Source organism: Stegodyphus dumicola, chromosome X2 (genome assembly GCF_044657685.1).
Source record: "Stegodyphus dumicola isolate Sdum_Otavi_A_Nest chromosome X2, ASM4465768v1".
Classification (NCBI taxonomy): Eukaryota; Metazoa; Arthropoda; class Arachnida; order Araneae; family Eresidae; genus Stegodyphus; species Stegodyphus dumicola.
This window is the reverse complement of record NC_140781.1, coordinates 183,001,276-183,020,413: the sequence shown is the minus strand read 5'-3', so window position 1 is coordinate 183,020,413 and position 19,138 is coordinate 183,001,276. Positions and strand designations below refer to the sequence as shown.

The window sequence follows — 19,138 nt, the reverse complement described above, 5'->3', positions numbered from 1 at the left end:
TAGTATCCTCCTTTGCATTTGTCAAGGTTATTGTGGTGTTGCATTCCAAAGCTTTTCGAATAATTTTACGGGTAGCAGCGCAAAGCAAATGATAGTACACAATGATTGGAAGGGCGTATATATATGCCCAGGGCAGTTAACGCGTTGGCTGAGCAAGGCGTATATACAGTCAAAAGTCTTTAATCCGGACTCGTCGGGACTTCGGCGATTCTTCCGGATTATAGATCATCAGTTTAAATCTGGTAAGATGGCATGCAGAAATTATAAAATTAAAAATATGAAACCGTAATTTATAAAATAATGAGCAATTATGATCTAAAGGGTATCAAAATTTACAAAAAAAGAAGCTTAATATTTATTTGTTTACTTTATTAAACATTTCTTTCAACACGCGCATGCGTAAAGCATACCTTACGCATAGCCGAAATTAGAAAATTGCAACCAGAAAACTATTTGATTTGTATTCGTGATATTTATAATGACGAGGAATTTGATTTAAATCATATCAAAGACGGAGTACATCGAGATGAAATACTACATTTAGTAAGGAATTATAAGCCGAATAAAATAAAAACATCTGCCCTGAAGATAACGATAGTGCTGACAGATCAACTTCCAGTTAATTGCGCACCACGGCGTCCCCCCCCCGCGCAGAGCAGCTTGAAATTGATAAACAGATTTCGGAACGGTTAGATAAACAAAGGATATGCCTTTATCCATTTTTTGTAGCAATTCGTTTTTTGTTTGATGGATATCGAAACATGCTTTCGTTTTCTAGATCCTTTGGGAGCTCCAGCATCGGAAATTCTATTTGACATAATCGAAAGTTCAAGCTTACTTTTATAAAATTGCTCTTACAGTCTGCAAAAAATAATAAGCCGGATCCAATTCGAAGATTAAGGAACAACGCAATCATCAACATTAACTGAAATAGATAATTAGATAATGTTAGCTCATACTGTCCGTTATACATTAAACGTGCACGCGAAAACGTATTCTGTGCTTGAGCAGACGCACATACGCAGTCGTAAAGGTCTTATGCGCACGCGTAAACGCCTATGCGCATGCGTCAATGCGGCGCATGCGCAGAAAGATTTTAGCTTTGAGGTCCGGATTTTAGATCATTCCGGATTATGAGTGTCCGAATTAACGACTTTTGACTGTATACGCCCACGGAAGTTAAGAGGTTAACATGCAAAAATTAGAAATTTAATTAAGTATATTGCAGCAATTAACATTTTCGCTGTTAGAGAATCTTGAGTTTTTCCAATGAAAATAATGAAATTTTTGATAAAGTTATTCATCAAATCAATCTCAGTTTGTTATAAAGAAAAGAGACATAGACATCATTAAATATATTTTAACAGCACAACAAAGCAACATAAAAGCTCTCATCACAATATATACTTACGAAAACATTTAATTCTGTATATCAAGGATAAAATTTTATAACTTGCAATGGCTGAATATGTATAATATATCCATCACACATGCCCACAATACTAAGTAGAATGAGGTATATACAGAATTTTAGATATAGATGCATAAAAAGTTAGGCAAAAACGGAAGCTTATTAAATGTACCCCTTAAATATACAGCAGGTAAACATTTTTACCCATATACCATATTAATCAGAATGACTTGTACAAAATTTTATGGCTCTGAGATACTGATGTAGTTCATTATCAAGAATAATGTGTACATGAAATAAAATTACTGAATTTTATAAAGCAGTATTAGCACTATTAAACGCATTTATTTTTCTAAATCCTTGATGAATGCTATAAAATCCTTGATGATATACCATATTAATCAGAATGACTTGTACAAAATTTTATGGCTCTGAGATACTGATGTAGTTCATTATTAAGAATAATGTGTACATGAAATAAAATTACTGAATTTCATAAAGCAGTATTAGCATTATTAAACACATTTATACATGAGTGCTATCTAAATCCTTGGTACATTAAATACATGCAGCTAGTTGACAGAAATCCATGTATAGCATTCCTATTAATCAGAATAGAGTTGCACACAAAGTTTTGAAAATAAAAGATTCGGATGCACAAACATTTTAAAATTAAATAAGTACAATGAGGTATATACTCAATTTAAACATATATGAATATAAAGTTAGGCAAAAAAGCAAGCTTATTAAATATAGTCCTTAAATATACAGCAGCTAGGCATTTTAACCCACATACCACAATAATCAGAATGATGTGTTTATGTATACGTTAAATCATTTCATAATTGATGTTAAAAATACTTATTTTCAGTCATTTTATAATGTGTAAATGAAACATGCACATTTATTTATTAATTTTACTCTTTTAATAAATTTTTCGGGAAAAGTATATATATATATATTCTGAACTGATTAAAACTGATTTATCGATATATATATGTCAATAAATCAGTTTTACTTGACAGTTTTATCCAATTACTTTTAATTATCATTCTTAAAATTAAGTAATCCTAAATGTATGTCATTATGTAAGGGCAGGCTACAAGGAAATAAATAAGAACACTGAAAGAGATTAATAAATCGGTGGAAATATGAGATCTTAAACTACAGATAATTTTAATGTATGTAGCAATTATAATTCGAAAAGCCCGCCATTTTCATAATTTTATTTCTTTCTACATGTATCAGACTATGGGTAGAACCGTGCAAAATAAATCAATGAAATTATTACTTTCAGCTTATCACAGTGGGTTTTGTTAACAAATGAAATTTAAAATAAAACTTCAATAATTATAACATATTTTGAACAACACTCAATTTTCATTTAGTTGCATTTGCTAAGCGTTAAATATACGTTTTCCAGATATGCTCTTGATCCATCTTTCTTTCAGAGTTTCCTCACAGGGAAATTCATGGAAAGACACATTTTTAGTTTTCCTGTGGTCGGAACTGCAGTATGGCACGCGACAATATACCATCCTATGTTACTATTAGTAAACTGCGACACTTTTTAATAAAATACGCTTTTTATTAATAATGAGTCACGTTACAAATAGTGAACGTATAGCAAAAGTCTAGAGAATGCGAGCACCATCTAGTGATGAATTTTGCGAAAGCCACTGAAAACTGGGAACCGGAGTTTCGTTCAGTCTGGCAGGCCTTGAGTATAAGTTGGCCTTGCTTTTACTGAAGTATTTCTCTGGCTACTCACCAGAGGGCACCCTCATTGTTACAGTTAGTCCAACATTTTATATTAGCAGCAGAGTTTATATTAATGGATTGGCTACAGTAATAAATTTTTGTCCCTATGTTAAATATGTATCTATCTACTCATATCTATGTTGAATACTAAAGATTTTTATTTGTTAAAAATTTTGGTAACTTGATTTTTTTCTCTTTCCATGTTTAAACTTATGACAGTGTAGCCTTATTTTGATAGCATTTAATAGAAACTGTTTACAGTTGTTGGAAAATTTAAAGCCAGTATATGTATGCCCTACCATGAATTTTTCTATCTTTATAGAACTTTTAATTTTTTATGCAAATTTTTAAGTTTATTCCAAGTTTCTGTCTTAGTGATACTTATAAATGTATTTAATTGCATTTTTAACTCGGATATCTCATGTCCACTACAGTGTTACTAATATTAGACCTACTTATAAGTATACTGCATTAGCGCAAATGATTTTTAATATCTGCAAACTAATGAGGTGGAACTCATAAATGCAAATACTAACTGACTGTTGAAGATAGGTTTTACTGAATTTTTTTGTTTGCATTAATATTTAAAATACGTCTAGTTAGGGTTTGTTATTTGATTAATATTTAATTTAGGAAATTTATTATCCTTTTTAAAAATATTCAGATAGTTTATATTTTATGCAGTCATAAAGTATCTTTTTAAATTTTAAACTCTCTTTTTAATAGAACTTAAGGATCTGCAGTTCTCACTAGAAAGTCTTTATAAGAAAAATTTAGATTTGAAAGTTCTTGCAAACATGAAGTCAAGCAAGTCAAATAGATCAAGAAACCAAGAAAATGCTGGAAGAGATGGTGGTATATTGCCTAGATTTTTTTTTTTTATAAAGATAATTTATTGCTACATTTGAAGAGCTTATATATATAGTATGTCATTAATTTCATATTGTGCAATTTGTTCCATTTCTTATCATTCATTTATTCACCTGAATACTAAATTTGTGCAGTTTGATGTAATGCTTGTGTTAACATAAGAAAGAATTAAAAAAAAAATTGCTTGTATAATTTTTTATAGTGATTAAAAACTTAAATTTCATTACTAAAACGTAGCAGCAGAATTGAAACACAAATAACTGCAAAGATATTGATATGATCCATATAAAATTTGAAAGAATTGATCAATAAAAGAAAAATATAGATGTCATTTCAGAAAAAGACCATCCTGTTTTAAAAAAAGGCATATTAGTATATTGTTGGTTATAAATCTGGCATGTGCAATATTGGAAATAAATTCAGCTTGGAATATATTTTATAGAATCCCTTTGAGACATAAAAATTCAAAATAAAATTTTGTTGATTAGCCAGCTAGAAGAGGTGATATGTGTCTTTCCCTGCACAAGTCATAATATTCCTTCAACATACAGTGTACATACATCCTGTGTTGTTATTAAATAAGTTAAAATCTGTTGAAAAAAAGGTTTATGAAGCATATTGAGCCAAAAATTTCAGAAATAGGCTAGATGATTGGTGCATTAAAAATACTGTACGTTGTTAATACAGACATTTAATAGAAGAGCATGTGCTGGCTACATAAATCTGATGTGAAATAAATGTAGTTTTTTCTCACTAAGCTTTAAAAGTGAGCACAATGTGAGGGCATCAAACTTTTAATACTGATGAGAATGGCCATTTGTATCTTGTTTTTCCTGAAAATGCCCAGGCTTGCAGGCATGAAAGAACACAGCTGTGTTCACATGCCTGCAAGCCTGGGTATGTGTGAACACAGCTGTGTTCTAAAAAGAAATCAGTTTTGTTTTGTTTTAAACAAATGCTGATGGCTTGTATTTGCTTAATGCAAGGGTTGTGGAATTTTTTAGATACGTATAGGTTTTCAAATTTATGAAAGTTTAGGAGTGTTCAAAGTAGTCTCCTCCGACATCAGTGCACTTCTGTAGGTGAATTTTCCGAAGATTAAATGCCTCAAGCCATTCATTTCTTGGAATCGATGAAAAAAATTTATTTATATTTATATATATCTTATGTTTGGAATGAAAACCACATCTGCATAAGTTCTTTTTTAGATTAAAAAATAGCCAAAAGTCACACATAGCTAGATTGGGTGAATAGGATGGATTTTCTTTCATTTTGATGTGTTTTTGTTCAAGAAACTAAACTGTCAATCATGCTGAAGGAGATGATGCATTGTCATGGTGGAGCTTGAACATTCATTTCTTGAAAAATTTTTGGAAAACACTTACTGGTGTACGAGTTAGCTATGACTGCCCTCTGTTCTTCCAATACAAGTTACAATTTTAGAAATAATGTAGTGGCCAGCATCTTTAAGTAATTTAAGGGTTTCTTTACTTATTCCAACACACACCTCTTTTTGGTGCTCAGGTAAGTTATGGGGAACTCCACGGCAAATTAGTTTTTTCGTATGGAATTTTTCATGAATAATTTTACGTATTGTAGGAAATCCAGTGTTAAGGTCCTTCTGTATCATTTGATAGGTGCAGCAATTATCATCAGTTAACATTTTCCATATGGCAGACACATTTTCAGGGATTACTGCTGACAGCGGCCTCCCTGATGTTCATCTTTAAGAAAGCTGCAACCTTTGTGAAATTCTGTAAACCATCTGAATACAGTAGCTTGAGATGGACCTTCATTTCCAAATGCTAACTGTAGATGTTGAAAGCATTATTCTTGATTTAATCTCAATTTAAAATCATAGCTTGATAATGTCCTCGCATGAACTTCAAATACTTTCTGCCTAAAATGTATTCAATGGCAAACTACTTGCAATTAGCCAATAAAAAATTGTCTGCTGAGCTAAAATAGTTCATATTTTCCAAATCTAACCATTAATTTTTTCTCCTTCTTTTTTTCTCTTTCTTCATTTTTTCCCACTTATTGTCTGTGCAAATTTAAAAAATTTCTTACCTCTGCATTGTAGTCAGTTACATATACGAGTATTATGTTCCTAACTAAAATAGTTGGTAAGAGGTGGATTTGTGCCTTAGAAGATCTAACTTATAATGCTACTAATAATGTACTTTTATTAGATTAACATTTAATAAATTGTAGAAAAAATTCTTTAATAATTTTGTTGCTAAGGTGTTCTACTTTTAGACTAATGTGCCAAAATTTTTTATGAAATAGATGTTCTGATGTTAGTTATGTGCCCAGATGTTTAACAATATTCTTGGTAGGCTAAAGTGTAATAAATGTTTTGTTAAATAGGGACAAAGAAATAATACACGATTAAGAAAAAATATTCCTTTAATAAAACTTAAGGGAAAAAAAATTGTTATTCGAAGTAGGAAATGTAAAAATTAAAGAGTTATGCTTTATTCTCTTTGCTATTATAATGCTTATTTTTCATTTTACTTATTTAAATTTACTTTTTCTCAAGAAGTTCAACGAAGTCTGCGTTTTGAAGAAGCATGTGAAATGATGAAAAAGAATGCTGCAAAGTTTCTTGACAGCAATTTACTTTCGGATTCTTCCTCTTCTGAAGATGAACTAGATGATTCAGCTATCATAGAAAATACTTTCTCCCATTATAGTGGTAAATGCACAATTTTTATCTCCTTTTGTTCTCATGAAATTCCACTATAACAATTACAGTATGTTAAAAGCAATTTTTTGAAAAAAAAATTATGTATGTTTTTACTTGTCTTACAATGAAAAATTTTGAATTGCTTAAAATCTTCTATCTTTAATCTAAGTTATTTAAACCTTTTTGAAGAATTCTAGTTTTGAAACAATCTTAATTTGTACTCTTCTTTGGATAGTGGATGAAAATCTTAATCTTAAAAAAACAAGAGAATTTTTACAAGATATATTAACATCTGGAGCAGTGGTCTGTCTGATATGCATTGAATCAGTCAAAAGAAATGATAAGGTAAATTAAATTATTAAATTATAAAACCCTTTTCATATAAGAAAGTTTCTGTAAAATGTTAATATTTTTTATGAAATATTTAGAAGTTAAAAATATAGTCATGTATTAAAACAGCATGTCATACCTTAACTTTCTATGCATGATTTCTAAGAATTTAATTTATATAATATATAAATGATATCTTTTTATTGTGAATATCTTTTTATCATGAAAGATAATAAAATATTATCTTTGTATCATAAAATACATAGTTACATAATTATGTGCCTATTTACATAAAATGAACTTATAAAATAAATTACACATCAAAGAATGCATCACACTATATCTGTGCAACTTTTTTGTAAAACAAAAAAAATTATAAATTAAAAATTATGTTCTGAAACTGCAGTTAAATCTTACAAGAATAAAAAAAATGAGTAAGTTATTTTGCATTGCAGTTTTTAACCCATTAATGATTGCACTACTGTTACAACATTTGCAAATAGCCCAAAATAAGTCAATGCCTTTGAAAATATATATCGAAATGATATAGGTACTTCTTATAGGAACACATATCACCTAACTTTGTACTTGAAACGAATGAGATTTGAGAAACATTCTGCATAAATGTCTACAAAAATGAGGTATCATCTGTTTATGTAGATACATGTTTTGAATACAACCTCATATGGCATGAACTGGCATTTCAGATATGTAAGCAGAGACGAATTTTAATCAGTCTTTCGGTTTTATCCAGTTCTTCATAAATTATAATGTTTCATTTAATGTTAAAAACAGTTATCTAGGATATTGGTTATTTTGGAGCAGTTGTTTTGCAGAATCTGTAAAAGAAAGTACTATTTTCTATGAAAATCTGTATATACTCACAAAGACACTGCTTTGAACTGACGTTGCATTCTTGCTACATTTAAAAAATGCATATTTATACAAGTAAAATAATAACCTTATATTTTGATGACGTTATGCAATCTAATGTTTCTAGAAGACTGGTATGTCTTCATAAAATTATTTGATTGGTGCTGGTTTCTATGAGATCTAATCAAAATTAAAACGAAACATTTGCAAAAAAGTACCAAAATGATCATTTATTTTTATAAAAATTTTTAATGTAAAAGAAAAACCTTTTTTTTATCCAGAAATAATGAAGTTTTATCTGTAATATACAAAAAAGTTTTTTTTTAAGTTCTTGTGATAAATAACAAAATATGTAAAGTTTCACAGCTTTGTGTTTTGAAAAATTTTAAAGTATATCAAAATTAACCAGATTAATATTTTCATAATTAATTGGTACTTTCTTAGCTTTATGGCCCCAATCATGATAGCACCAAGATTAGTGCAAACTCATATTTACTTCTCACATGCAGATCCTGTGTCATGTGTCTGTGATTGCTTTTAATATAGTACTAAAAGCATTTTTTCTTTTGAGGTTTTTACCTTTTAAGGATATGAATTCTGCAAGCTAGGACTCAATGTGTAGCTCATTGCTTTTTATTTCATGTGGCTACACAGTGTAGAGCTGCACACTTTCAGCATTTTGTGTATGAGCAGCCATTTCTGGAAATGGAACAAAATGGAATGTGCTTATCTTGCTTTTTTTTCAGTTTCTGTGTTTTGTTTGCTGACTAAAAGTCTGGATAAATTGTCAGTCCTTCATTACGTAAACTATAATTTTTGTGTGAGCGTGGCTACCTCTCTATTCAGAACTTGAACAAGAAAATGCTTATCAGTTTCTTTGCGTAACTTGCAAGATGTCAACTGTTGTGGGAGAACCCTTCTGGCATTTCTTTTTCACTGAATGAATAGACTTTTGTCCATTTCAGGTTCCCTCACCCCAAGGGCCACCTGTTTGCTTATTTGATTTTTGGATTAAATGTAGGAAAAAAAGTTCCTTTAAAACTGTTCGAGTCAGAAGTCATATTTGCAAAGGTTGAACTGTTTCTCACACCACTAAATCAACATCATTTCTTCTTCAACATCATTTCCTAAAAGTAAATAAATTGCAGTGCTATCACAAATAGTATTGTGATAGCACAATTCTATAGCCACTGAACCAGTTGTCAGAACATGCACTTTTTTTTCACTTCCACCTTTTTATCTTGCACTTCTAAATTGGGGCTTATGAGCCACATTTGGCTGTCTGTGCACCTTAACTGCAGCTTACAAGCTACATGAAGTTCTTTGACCTCTTAAATGAGATTCACCTACAGCAAATACTAGTCTTATGTCTGAAATATTGTTGACTTTTTTGAAACAAAAGTTATGCAATGAAACTCTTTATCAATTAGTAATTTAATTTCTTCAATTATATTGTGTGGGTAGTAATTTAATTGATTTCAAAATGCTTACATATCAGTAATTAGAAATATTATGAACGAAAGGCAAATAACATTGTTTCTGTGAATTTATGTATTGGCCATTTTATATTTAGAGCAAATAATAGCTATTGGGACAGCACAAAGGACACAAATGGAAGTTATCTAAATATAATGTACTTTTAATTTTTTTCTTTACTCTAACAGGTTTTATATTATTTCAAGCAGTTTCTTTCTCCTTACAGTCTTTCTATTTAGTTCTATGTTTTGGAAGATTTGGTATTCCATGTAGGGTACTCGATTTTTTTGTTCGTCGAATGACTTTGGCAATTGCTGAATCTTTCAAGAAGACTTAGAGGTCCTCTTAAAAGAAGGAAAGATATGGCTTACTGTTTGGTATGTTTCAGACTGGCATGGCTAGATTAACTCTTTAGAAGCCCTAAGCATTTGAAAGATTTTGGGGCCTCCATATAGATTTACATGGGTTTTCCCTCTTTCATTCTCTCTGGTTCTTGGTTTAGCTATACCATACATTCCATGGTCAAACTGGGAATGGGAAATTTTTTTGATGTCCCCTTTCTTTGAGTCCCTAGTTGTAGTTCTCCCTTTTCTTGAGGCCCTAAGCACGTGCTTTATAATGCTTCCAGCTCTGTAAATTGGGGAAGTATTTGATGTTTGGGGACTCCTGAATAGACTTTATGATGAATGAGACCATATTTGGTCAATACATCTGTCACAACTTGCCCATGTATGGATGTGGATTAGCAATGAAAATGTCCATCCATAAGTATAAGCAAGTTGGGTGTTTTTCATACATTATTCTGCACAATTTTTGCACCATATTTTGCTGTCTCATTTTTTCAGCTAGAACACTATCTTTTGTAATGATTCCTTGGTAATCCTATGCAGAGGTCATCATTTACTTGATCTGTGACTGTGCATATCAAAATTTTTCATGTAGGGAGAAAGATGGTTTTTCCCCCCACTGGATTGACGGTGATTTCACATCTGATTCGTTGATTTCTAATCAATGTTTTATCAGATTATTCAATACATATAGTTTTTCTTTTATTAATTTTTTTAAATACAAATATTTTTTCTTTTATTGTTAAATTATTGTTTTAATAAAGTTGCATGAAAAAGTAAGAACCCATGGGGCACAAACATTCCCTTTATACTAAGCTTTTCTCCAAATATGGTTTATTGATGCTGGAAATTATTGAAATATTTGTTTGCTTGCTGCTGGATAATACTCTACCTTTCTAGCCCATTATAAGTGTTATCACACTAAAGACCTGTCATTGTCAGTCAATATTTCTCATGTTTTCCTGGCTTTTGATTATCTTGTATGTCTGACAGATTTTCTTTGAAAGTAAGTAGTTAAGTGACATTTTCATACAATGCACTGTAAGATTGATTCTATTGCAGTATCTTCACGTAAATCTTCAGTTTCGGGCAACTTGAATCCTTTCAAATAATAAGAAGGAAAAGGGGGGAAAAAGAAAGCATTTTACGTATTACTAATTGTTAGTTAAGGCTGAATTTAAAATTGACTTTTAACAGAAAGCAAATTTAATAATTCATTTTTAAGGCACATATTAAAAAGGATGCAAATAAAATTCAATTAATGAAGACAGTAATTGAACTCTTGAATCTTGAGGTTCATTTTCTCAACATAATTATCAAACTGATTGAGTAATACCTCAGATTTTAATTAAGAATTCAAAATTGAGCAACCATGGCTGAATAGTTCGAAATGGTAGATGGAATTATGTTTAAGATGCAATATTTATATGCCACGTCACGAGTTGTTAGAAACCTTAAAATCTATTTATAGTGAGTTACCTATATCCAGAATTATTGAAAGGATTCTACAGTTTTGAGAATTTTCAAGAAAGCACAACTTAGTTTCTTGAGAATTATGGCAGATTTTGTTGGATAACATATTGGGAGAGTGTAGTGCTCAGGTTCGTCACAAAGTGATTCTAAGGATTCATCCTCCTTTTTTAGTAAATGCTTTTACTAAGCATCAGTAAAATTAATCTTTCCAAAGCTCTGAGTAAAAAACAGTGTTAAAGTTAAGATTCAAATGATAAAAAGGGCACTAAAATTTGAGTTTTGGAAATCCACAGGATCTGAGAATCTGTCCTATGCTTAGAAGAAATGAACTATAACTGAATATCCAATCTGTATTTAAACAATTAAATCACTTTTTAAAATTTGATGTTAGTGTGTTGCCCTGGTGTTACTTGTGGAAAAAATTAAATTTATTTTGCATGAAACCCCAGTAAAACACTTAGCTTATTTTTAAAGCAATTTTCCTTTCCCGTGTACAAAGTAATTTTGCTTAGAAAGTTCTTAACAAAGGCATCTATCCCCTTAAGCTTATAGCCTTCATAAGTTTGCATATTCAGATAAACAGAGAAACTAACCTTTTTCTGGACTAGCAATTTCATCATAGTCTGCACTGTCATGTTTCATTTATTTTCTTTCCAAAGAGGTGTATTTGAATTATGGGAAAACTTCTAGATCTGTTTTCCAAATTAGTGCTTTATTTTCCATTTCAGTGAAAGCCTTTTACATTATAATACTTGCAAAAACCATTATAATTTCTTCTTTTGATTTCCATTTATCTCTGCTAAAACTAGTCAACAATTATAAATCTGGAGGTTGCAGAATAAAATGCTTATGTTTTTGTCTGAAAAAAGAGAATTTTAAGTTCTGTCTTAAGTAGGTTTGAATTTCTATATCATTGGAACAAAGTTTGCTAAATGTAGAGCAAATATGTAATCATATTATATACATAAATACGATAAAAAATTGTGGCTCTCAAAATTTCTTGAATTCCGAAATGCGATTCGTACTGGCATGAAGCTGGCCACTGCTGATATATAGTTTTACTCTGTGGCCGTTTTTGCATATACAGACAAATGTGGGGTAAAATGCCTTATTCTTGGAAGAATATACCATTCTTCCTCAGTCATCAGTAAATCAAAAATTGTTAGCATATTTATGAAAGAAGGAAATACATAAACGTGCAGCAACACACAGCTGTTCTCATATAAGTGAACTAGGTAAATAAATCTTGTTATGACTGCCATTGATAATGATTTAACACTATCCATGGTGACGTTAAAAAAAACAAAGCCCATAAAAATAAGGAAATACTAGTTAATTTAGAGCAATTTAAATATATATTTCATTCTGTAATATTGTTAGTCCAAAGAGGCTTTTTCCCTGAGGGACTGTCATTTTCATTTTGCGATTTTGCATTGAAAACTTTAAAAGGCTGTATCACTTTTCAAATTGTTGCCACCAAATACTGTCGCCATGTATTATATTTGAAGAAATTAAATAATCAAGAATCTGCATAAATGTATCTATGTTTCTCGCATTGTGATAAAACAACGGTACCTAGATCCATCAAATTTTTAATGACGTAATCCTTCTGTGAATATGGGCATCTGAAAGCCCAAATTTGAAATTTGGAATTTGTTTTATTATCGATTTCATATTTTGTAAAACTTCAATGAATTTTTGATTAACAAACTCAATGATTTAAAAGCGAGCAATGGCAACACTCTATTGGGGGGGGCATTTTATCTCCAGTGCACGAAACTGTGTATCGGAAATTTTAAAGATATGCTCATTTTAAAATTATTTTGAGAAATTGCTGTTGAACTGAATTTTATGGTTTAACTGCAAAGAACATGGTATTTAATAAATAAAGGTAACACACAAAACGTTAAAAAAAGTCCCTTTGGATGTAATTTAAAATCTGAAATCTTTCAGATTTTTTATTTTTACTTTTTTTTTTTTTTTTTTTTTTATAGATATGGTCATGTCGACATTGCTTTTGTATGCTTCACCTGTCTTGTATTCAAAAATGGGCTAAAGATAGCTTGTTTAATTTATCAGCAAACTCTGAAAGGGATCAAGATATAAAATACTTGAAGTGGTGCTGGTAAGTATGTAAAGTTGAGTTTTAAAACATATCTCAATTTGCTGAAACATAAACATGGAAAAAGCTGCAAGGAGCAGAAAGTACTGTGAAATATAAACTATGTATTTTGTCCTAAAACTATTTTCTTATTATACTAAAAGTGTGTATTCTATTAGTAAGTTTCTTATTATGCTAAAAGTAAAACTGCATTTTCCTATTATACTAAAAGTGGAGATTTTTTTTCCCAGGGTCTAAAGCCATTATTATTTTCATTAAAGTTTTTGTTAACGTCTGCATTGCAATATTAAAGTTTTGAATAATTAAGTGAACACTTACAGGCTAGGTGCCTTAAGAAATTTGCTAAATGCAAAATTCCAAGCATTCAAACCAGCTTTAACATTTAAAATTAAGCAAAGGAAAACATAATTTGACTTTAATTTTGAGTAAAATTATCAATTTTGAGGGCAATCAGACGCAAGCCTCTCCTCTTCAGAAGCAAAAAGAATTCTTATTGGTAGCTGTAACTGATTGTACTTTATTTATTCCATTTTTAATATTCTTCAAATTGTGTTTCTGTAATTTAAAGGCAATTATTTAATAATTTAATTTAAGTGCCTTTGCTTTCACTAATTTAAAGTTTGGCTTTTGGAATTTTTAATTATTGCTAAGAGCTTGTGGTATAGATATCTTCTATTCTTAAAGTGATTTATTAAATTTTGCATTTAATTTCCTTTGTATTCTTTTGAATCTGTATATTGTGTTTTTCATTCCATTTCATAAATTATAAAAAGTGTTTCATACTGCAAGTATAACTTGGCATAGAAATATTTTAAATAGTAATTTTAACCCCAGCACTGTGTTTAACATTTGCAGCCCAAAATGCAGAAGTCAATATTCCAGTGAAGAAAGGCCTACAAAATGCTTTTGTTTTTGTGGGAAGATTGAAAATCCATCATATGATGTATGGAATGTCCCTCATTCTTGCGGAAACTCGTGTGATAAAAAACTAGAACCAGACTGTGGTCATACTTGCTGTTTGTTATGTCATCCAGGTAAAATTAAACTTTATATCATTGTATTCTTACCTTTTCTTTTTTGCTATTTGTTAAACCATGCTGGTAAAAATTAACCTTATACCATTGTGTTCTTACCCTTTAAAAAAATTTTTTTTTTTTGCTGTTTGTTATGTTGTCAAGGTAAAAGTGTTCTTTAAACTATTAATATTGTGCTCTTGCATTTATATTAAAGGGTTGAATTTAGATTGCTCTATGTATTTTACAAAAGTGTAATATGTAAAATTCATTTAAATCTTAATTTTTTTAGCTTATTTCTGTATTTTAAAATCAGACAGGTTTTTGTTTAATGAAGTATTCTTCTTAGTGATTGTTATAATTGTTTAGTCTAATGTTTTGGTGATAAACTGTAAACATGCATAAACTTGAAACAAACTTACATGTTCAAATTTTAGTTTTATATCGCATAAAAATGTATTTTTTAGTAAAATTTGTTCTGTTTCTTTATTTGATTTGTACAAAGTTCTTTTAATCATTCTTCCGATTTGACATTGGAGTAACCTATTCTCAGTTCTGCGTTTCATTTATTCTTTGTCATATAGCTGAATTTTCACTAAAAATGAATACATCAAATACTGTTTCTCTTTTCTCCCCCATCTATTTGCCCAATAGTGGTGAAATCACTCAACACTGGTAGCATGGTGTTAGTTTGACCATTGAACTACTATTTTTGAATCATTTTACTATACTGCTGTTAGTTCAACCCAGGTTCAGATCCTGGTGAATAAGCTGGTGTTGTGGGAGTGTTTGTGGTTTTTCATGTGTGTCAGTGTAATATCCCTTTAAAAGTCTGTCACAAAGGTATCTCTCCTCTTCAGCAGACAGTGCTTGTGTATATTACAGTAATTCAAATAATACAATTCTTGCTTATTTACTGGTATAAAGCCGAAACGATTTTAAGATGCAAAGCTTTACATGTTTATTTTTAATGTAAAGTAGTTGACTGCATTTTATAGTTTATTCATACCTTTCTTTCCAGGTTATGCCTTTAATACTCTTAATTATGTTACATTTTATATAGGGCTATAATGCTGTGTCTGATCTTCAAAACATCCAATGATTTGGTGTGATTTTAGTTCACATCTTTGGAGAAACATCTAAGCCTAGACATTTGAAATGAACTGAATAGTAGTTTTCCATCTCAATGATGTGTTTCCTAATATGGAAGATCCAAAGCAAAAGAAGTCATATCATACTTGGATCTGATCACTTGACTTAGTTCAAGTCTGATCATACTTGGATGTATAAGATATTAAATATGATTATTTCATCATTGTACTATGCAAAATTAATACAAAAGGTCAGTTAAACTGCTAAAATTCAAAAATAGTTTAAACTGAAGTGATGTGTGGAAGCATATTGCTTTTATAACATTATGTCTGAATGATTTACATGATGCAACAAAAATCTTTTTAGTTTTCTGTGAGGACATTTCCTGCAAACTTTCTTCTCTCCCATTTTTAGTAATCCTTTAGTTAAATTAAAATGAACCTGAAATTAATTTAATCTATATCAAGAATCTCTGAAATTAATTTCATCTATATTAAGAAGTATATGAAGTGGGGGCTTTGCTTATTTTCTGGTTTAGAATTACTTAAAACCTCCACTGCAGTTCAGCTCCTGTGTAATTAAAGCTACATAATTCCTTAAGAAATAATCAATATTTTAAATCAGAGCTTTTTGTGTTAATTACATGGTAGAGTGAAGCTGTATAAGAAATATACATGCATCATAGGAACATTTCCTTAAAAATACTGAAAAAAATAAAAGTGTTGAAGATAGGCAAAATGAACAAACTGTGCTAATAAAATTACCATTCAAGGCAGTAGTCCATTAAATTTTTAATGACCTTGTTTCTTCACTATGGTTTAATTACCTTTTGCAATCTACTGGGTGTCTCAAAACTTATTTACAAACTTTGCAGTAGAGGAATGTAAATAAGAACTGTACTTAGGAAAGCATGCCACCTGAGGAGATCGAAGACACATAAATACAGCAGGAACACAGTACTGAAAGCAGATTAAAGCACTTATTAAAAAAAATCTAACAGAAAAACATCTTGCAGATGCAGAGTACAATTTGACGAGAGGTATTCAAAGTTCTATTTGTAGTGACATGCCTTATGTCTGTTTAAGAAAAATTCAAAAATTTGGCTTTGATTTACTATTACATGATTTCACTGCACTTCAGTAAATACTGAACTATTAAGCAAAATATTTATCATGTTCTCAGCCTTTTATTTCATTAGCTGATGCCTTCACGGAGCAGTTTTTGCCATTAATTCTGAATCGTTAATCTGTGATGACCCACTAGTCACAGAGCATTAAAGTTGCTACACCCTGCTATTTAGTTTGATCTGGGTTCTAATCCCAGCAAACAGCTGGTGGCATGGAAATTTTCTTTGTTTTTTACGTGGATTCGAGCCAGTTTCTCTTTAAAAAAAGTTCTGCACAAGGGCATTCATCCCCATATACGGCTACTGAGTTAATTTGCCTTAATCAGTATAATTTAAATTTGTAATGGATGATTTAATTATTGAAATCCATTTGTTGGCTAGAAAAGAATTTCATGTTTTAACTTGAGTTTCAGACCACCGTAAAAATAATCTAGTTATATCTACTTTGCTGAAATTTCCACGTTTATAAACATTCTTCTCAATTTCATTATTTATTCACTTAATTAGTTTTTGAGAATAGAAATTTCTTCAGTTTCGTAGAAAGAAAATATCATGCTTAGCGAATCAGCTGTATGTCATTTACCAACTGCTTTGATGAAAATAACAAGAAAATTCAAATACGTATTAAAAAATGTGGTGCATATGTACTGATTTTTTAAGCATTTAGATTTAATAGTTTAAATTTCCTCAAGGTTGTAGATAGTTATCTGAAAATGTTTTTAAATTTCTTAGCTCATTAAAAAAAATTGTAGAAGAATACTGTGGGATGACATCATTGATTAAATTGAGAAAAACTACAAAATATATTTATAAAAAACACTGTTTTGTATTTTATATGCCAAATAATAAATGTAAAGAAATGCTTGATTTAAAAAAAGTATGAGAGTGAAATGATGATGAGAGAATGAAGCAGAACCAGAAGGTTTGTACTGAACATGTGAGGGTAATTTAGATTTTTTGAAAATGTGACGAAATATAAATCAACTTGAATAAGTGAGATGGTGTAGAGAATCAAAATTTGTACTAGGATGAGAGCACATTGTAAATGGTTTTGGTGTTTTCAGAATGGCAGCTTTTTACCTTATTTTGGTGACATCTACAGTTTTATGAAAGCAGTCCAATTTAAATTTTCCTAATTTTAAATATTTCTAAAGTACTCTGTTTTAATTTTTTTAACATTGTAATACTTACACCAATTTTAAAAGTTTATTCTTGAAAGTAATAGCAATTTTTATTCAATTCAGTCATTTGAATTTTATTCAGATCTTTTAAATATATGTAATTATTGAGTAGAAATTAGATTTAATATGCTTTATGATGATTTCAAATCATAGGGGTGAGTTTTTAATCCTGCCTCCAAATCTTCGTAAACTTTACAAGTCCATTCTTTACATTGCATATTTTTGCATCTCACTATAATGGAATGTGAATTTTTTTAAACTTCAGTTGTTATCATCTTAAAATTAGGCAAAGCAGTGATCTTGTGTTTGGCATAGATTTTGAGGCCAAAGAGGTACAGGTCCCTTTAAATCAGGAGCAAACAATTCTGCAATAAAGGGTATGCAACATGGGTATTTATACCCAAAAGGAGTAAAGCAAATGAGAAGATAGTGCCATCTGTCTTCTGAAATAGCAATGAAAATTGAACAACTGAGTTATTGGATTTTTAAAAGGGTTGGGAAGGTCTGGATTTAAATTAAAGTCATTAACCAAACAAGATAAATCAAAAGATGCAAAAAGCTTCAAGGAAATCTCATTTACCAACTAAAGAAGCCTTTTTGATAATTTTTAGGGATCCAAAGTCAAAATTGCAATTAAATTTTCAAGTGTAATTAACTATGAAATACTTAGTAGTTTCCTCTTTTTCTATATAAGATTTGTATTCATTGATGTGAAACTTTTAACACTGTTTTAGTTTGCCTGATATATCTCAAGCCTTACTGCCAAGATATGCTATAAATTCCCTAAAAATTAAAGTCAGAAATGGAGTCTTTAAGAATCAAACCATAGATTTTATTCATAGGTGAGAAAATTAATTGAAAATTGAACTTCTGGAGAATCTGTGCAGATTTGTAATTGAGAATGAGATAAAATGGAAGAACGACAAAGTTATAAATGTTTTTCCTAACAGTGGAATGTCTTCTTCGATGGCAAGATTAAAATTTTTTAAATGCATTATTATGGAGCGTGGGAGAAAAATCCACTAGTGACAACTGATTTCACGTATTTAAGTTCATTAGCAAGCAAAGATTCCAAGGAACAAACTTTAAGAGTTGCAAAATACATAACAGTGAAAAGAAGCCATTTCTTGCTTAGCTGGATGACATGGTTTAGCTTGGGGAGGCATCAGAAAGTGCAAAAATGTTATCTATATAGCAAATCTAGAGACGAAAAGATAGTTTCTGAAATAATTTGATCACAAAATAGTGCATGTAAATGTCAGCAAGTACAGGACTGAGGGTATTACCTATAGCTAATTGTTTAATTTAGCTATAATACTTGTCCTGGAAAACAAAGTGGGTTTGATTGAAATAATCTTTAGTAAGAGAAATTAA

At 30.2% G+C, this 19,138-nt stretch overlaps 1 protein-coding gene across 4 annotated transcripts in view; it reads left to right on the top strand.

Annotated features, from left to right (window-relative positions):
• The window catches only part of LOC118193734 (NF-X1-type zinc finger protein NFXL1-like), a 139,829-nt gene that overhangs the window by 44,200 nt on the left and 76,491 nt on the right, over window positions 1–19,138 (top strand). For 2 of the 4 annotated variants that reach the window (XM_085809611.1, XM_085809609.1), the window contains exons 2-6: window positions 3,899–4,027; window positions 6,588–6,740; window positions 6,967–7,076; window positions 13,225–13,355; window positions 14,208–14,386. In XM_085809611.1, the coding sequence (XP_085665737.1) occupies window positions 3,970–4,027; window positions 6,588–6,740; window positions 6,967–7,076; window positions 13,225–13,355; window positions 14,208–14,386 (631 nt within the window). In that variant the 5' untranslated portion in view covers window positions 3,899–3,969. Of the gene's footprint in view, window positions 1–3,898; window positions 4,028–6,584; window positions 6,741–6,966; window positions 7,077–13,224; window positions 13,356–14,207; window positions 14,387–19,138 lie in introns of all 4 variants that reach the window. The other 2 variants (XM_085809610.1, XM_085809608.1) reach the window with 1 other exon arrangement.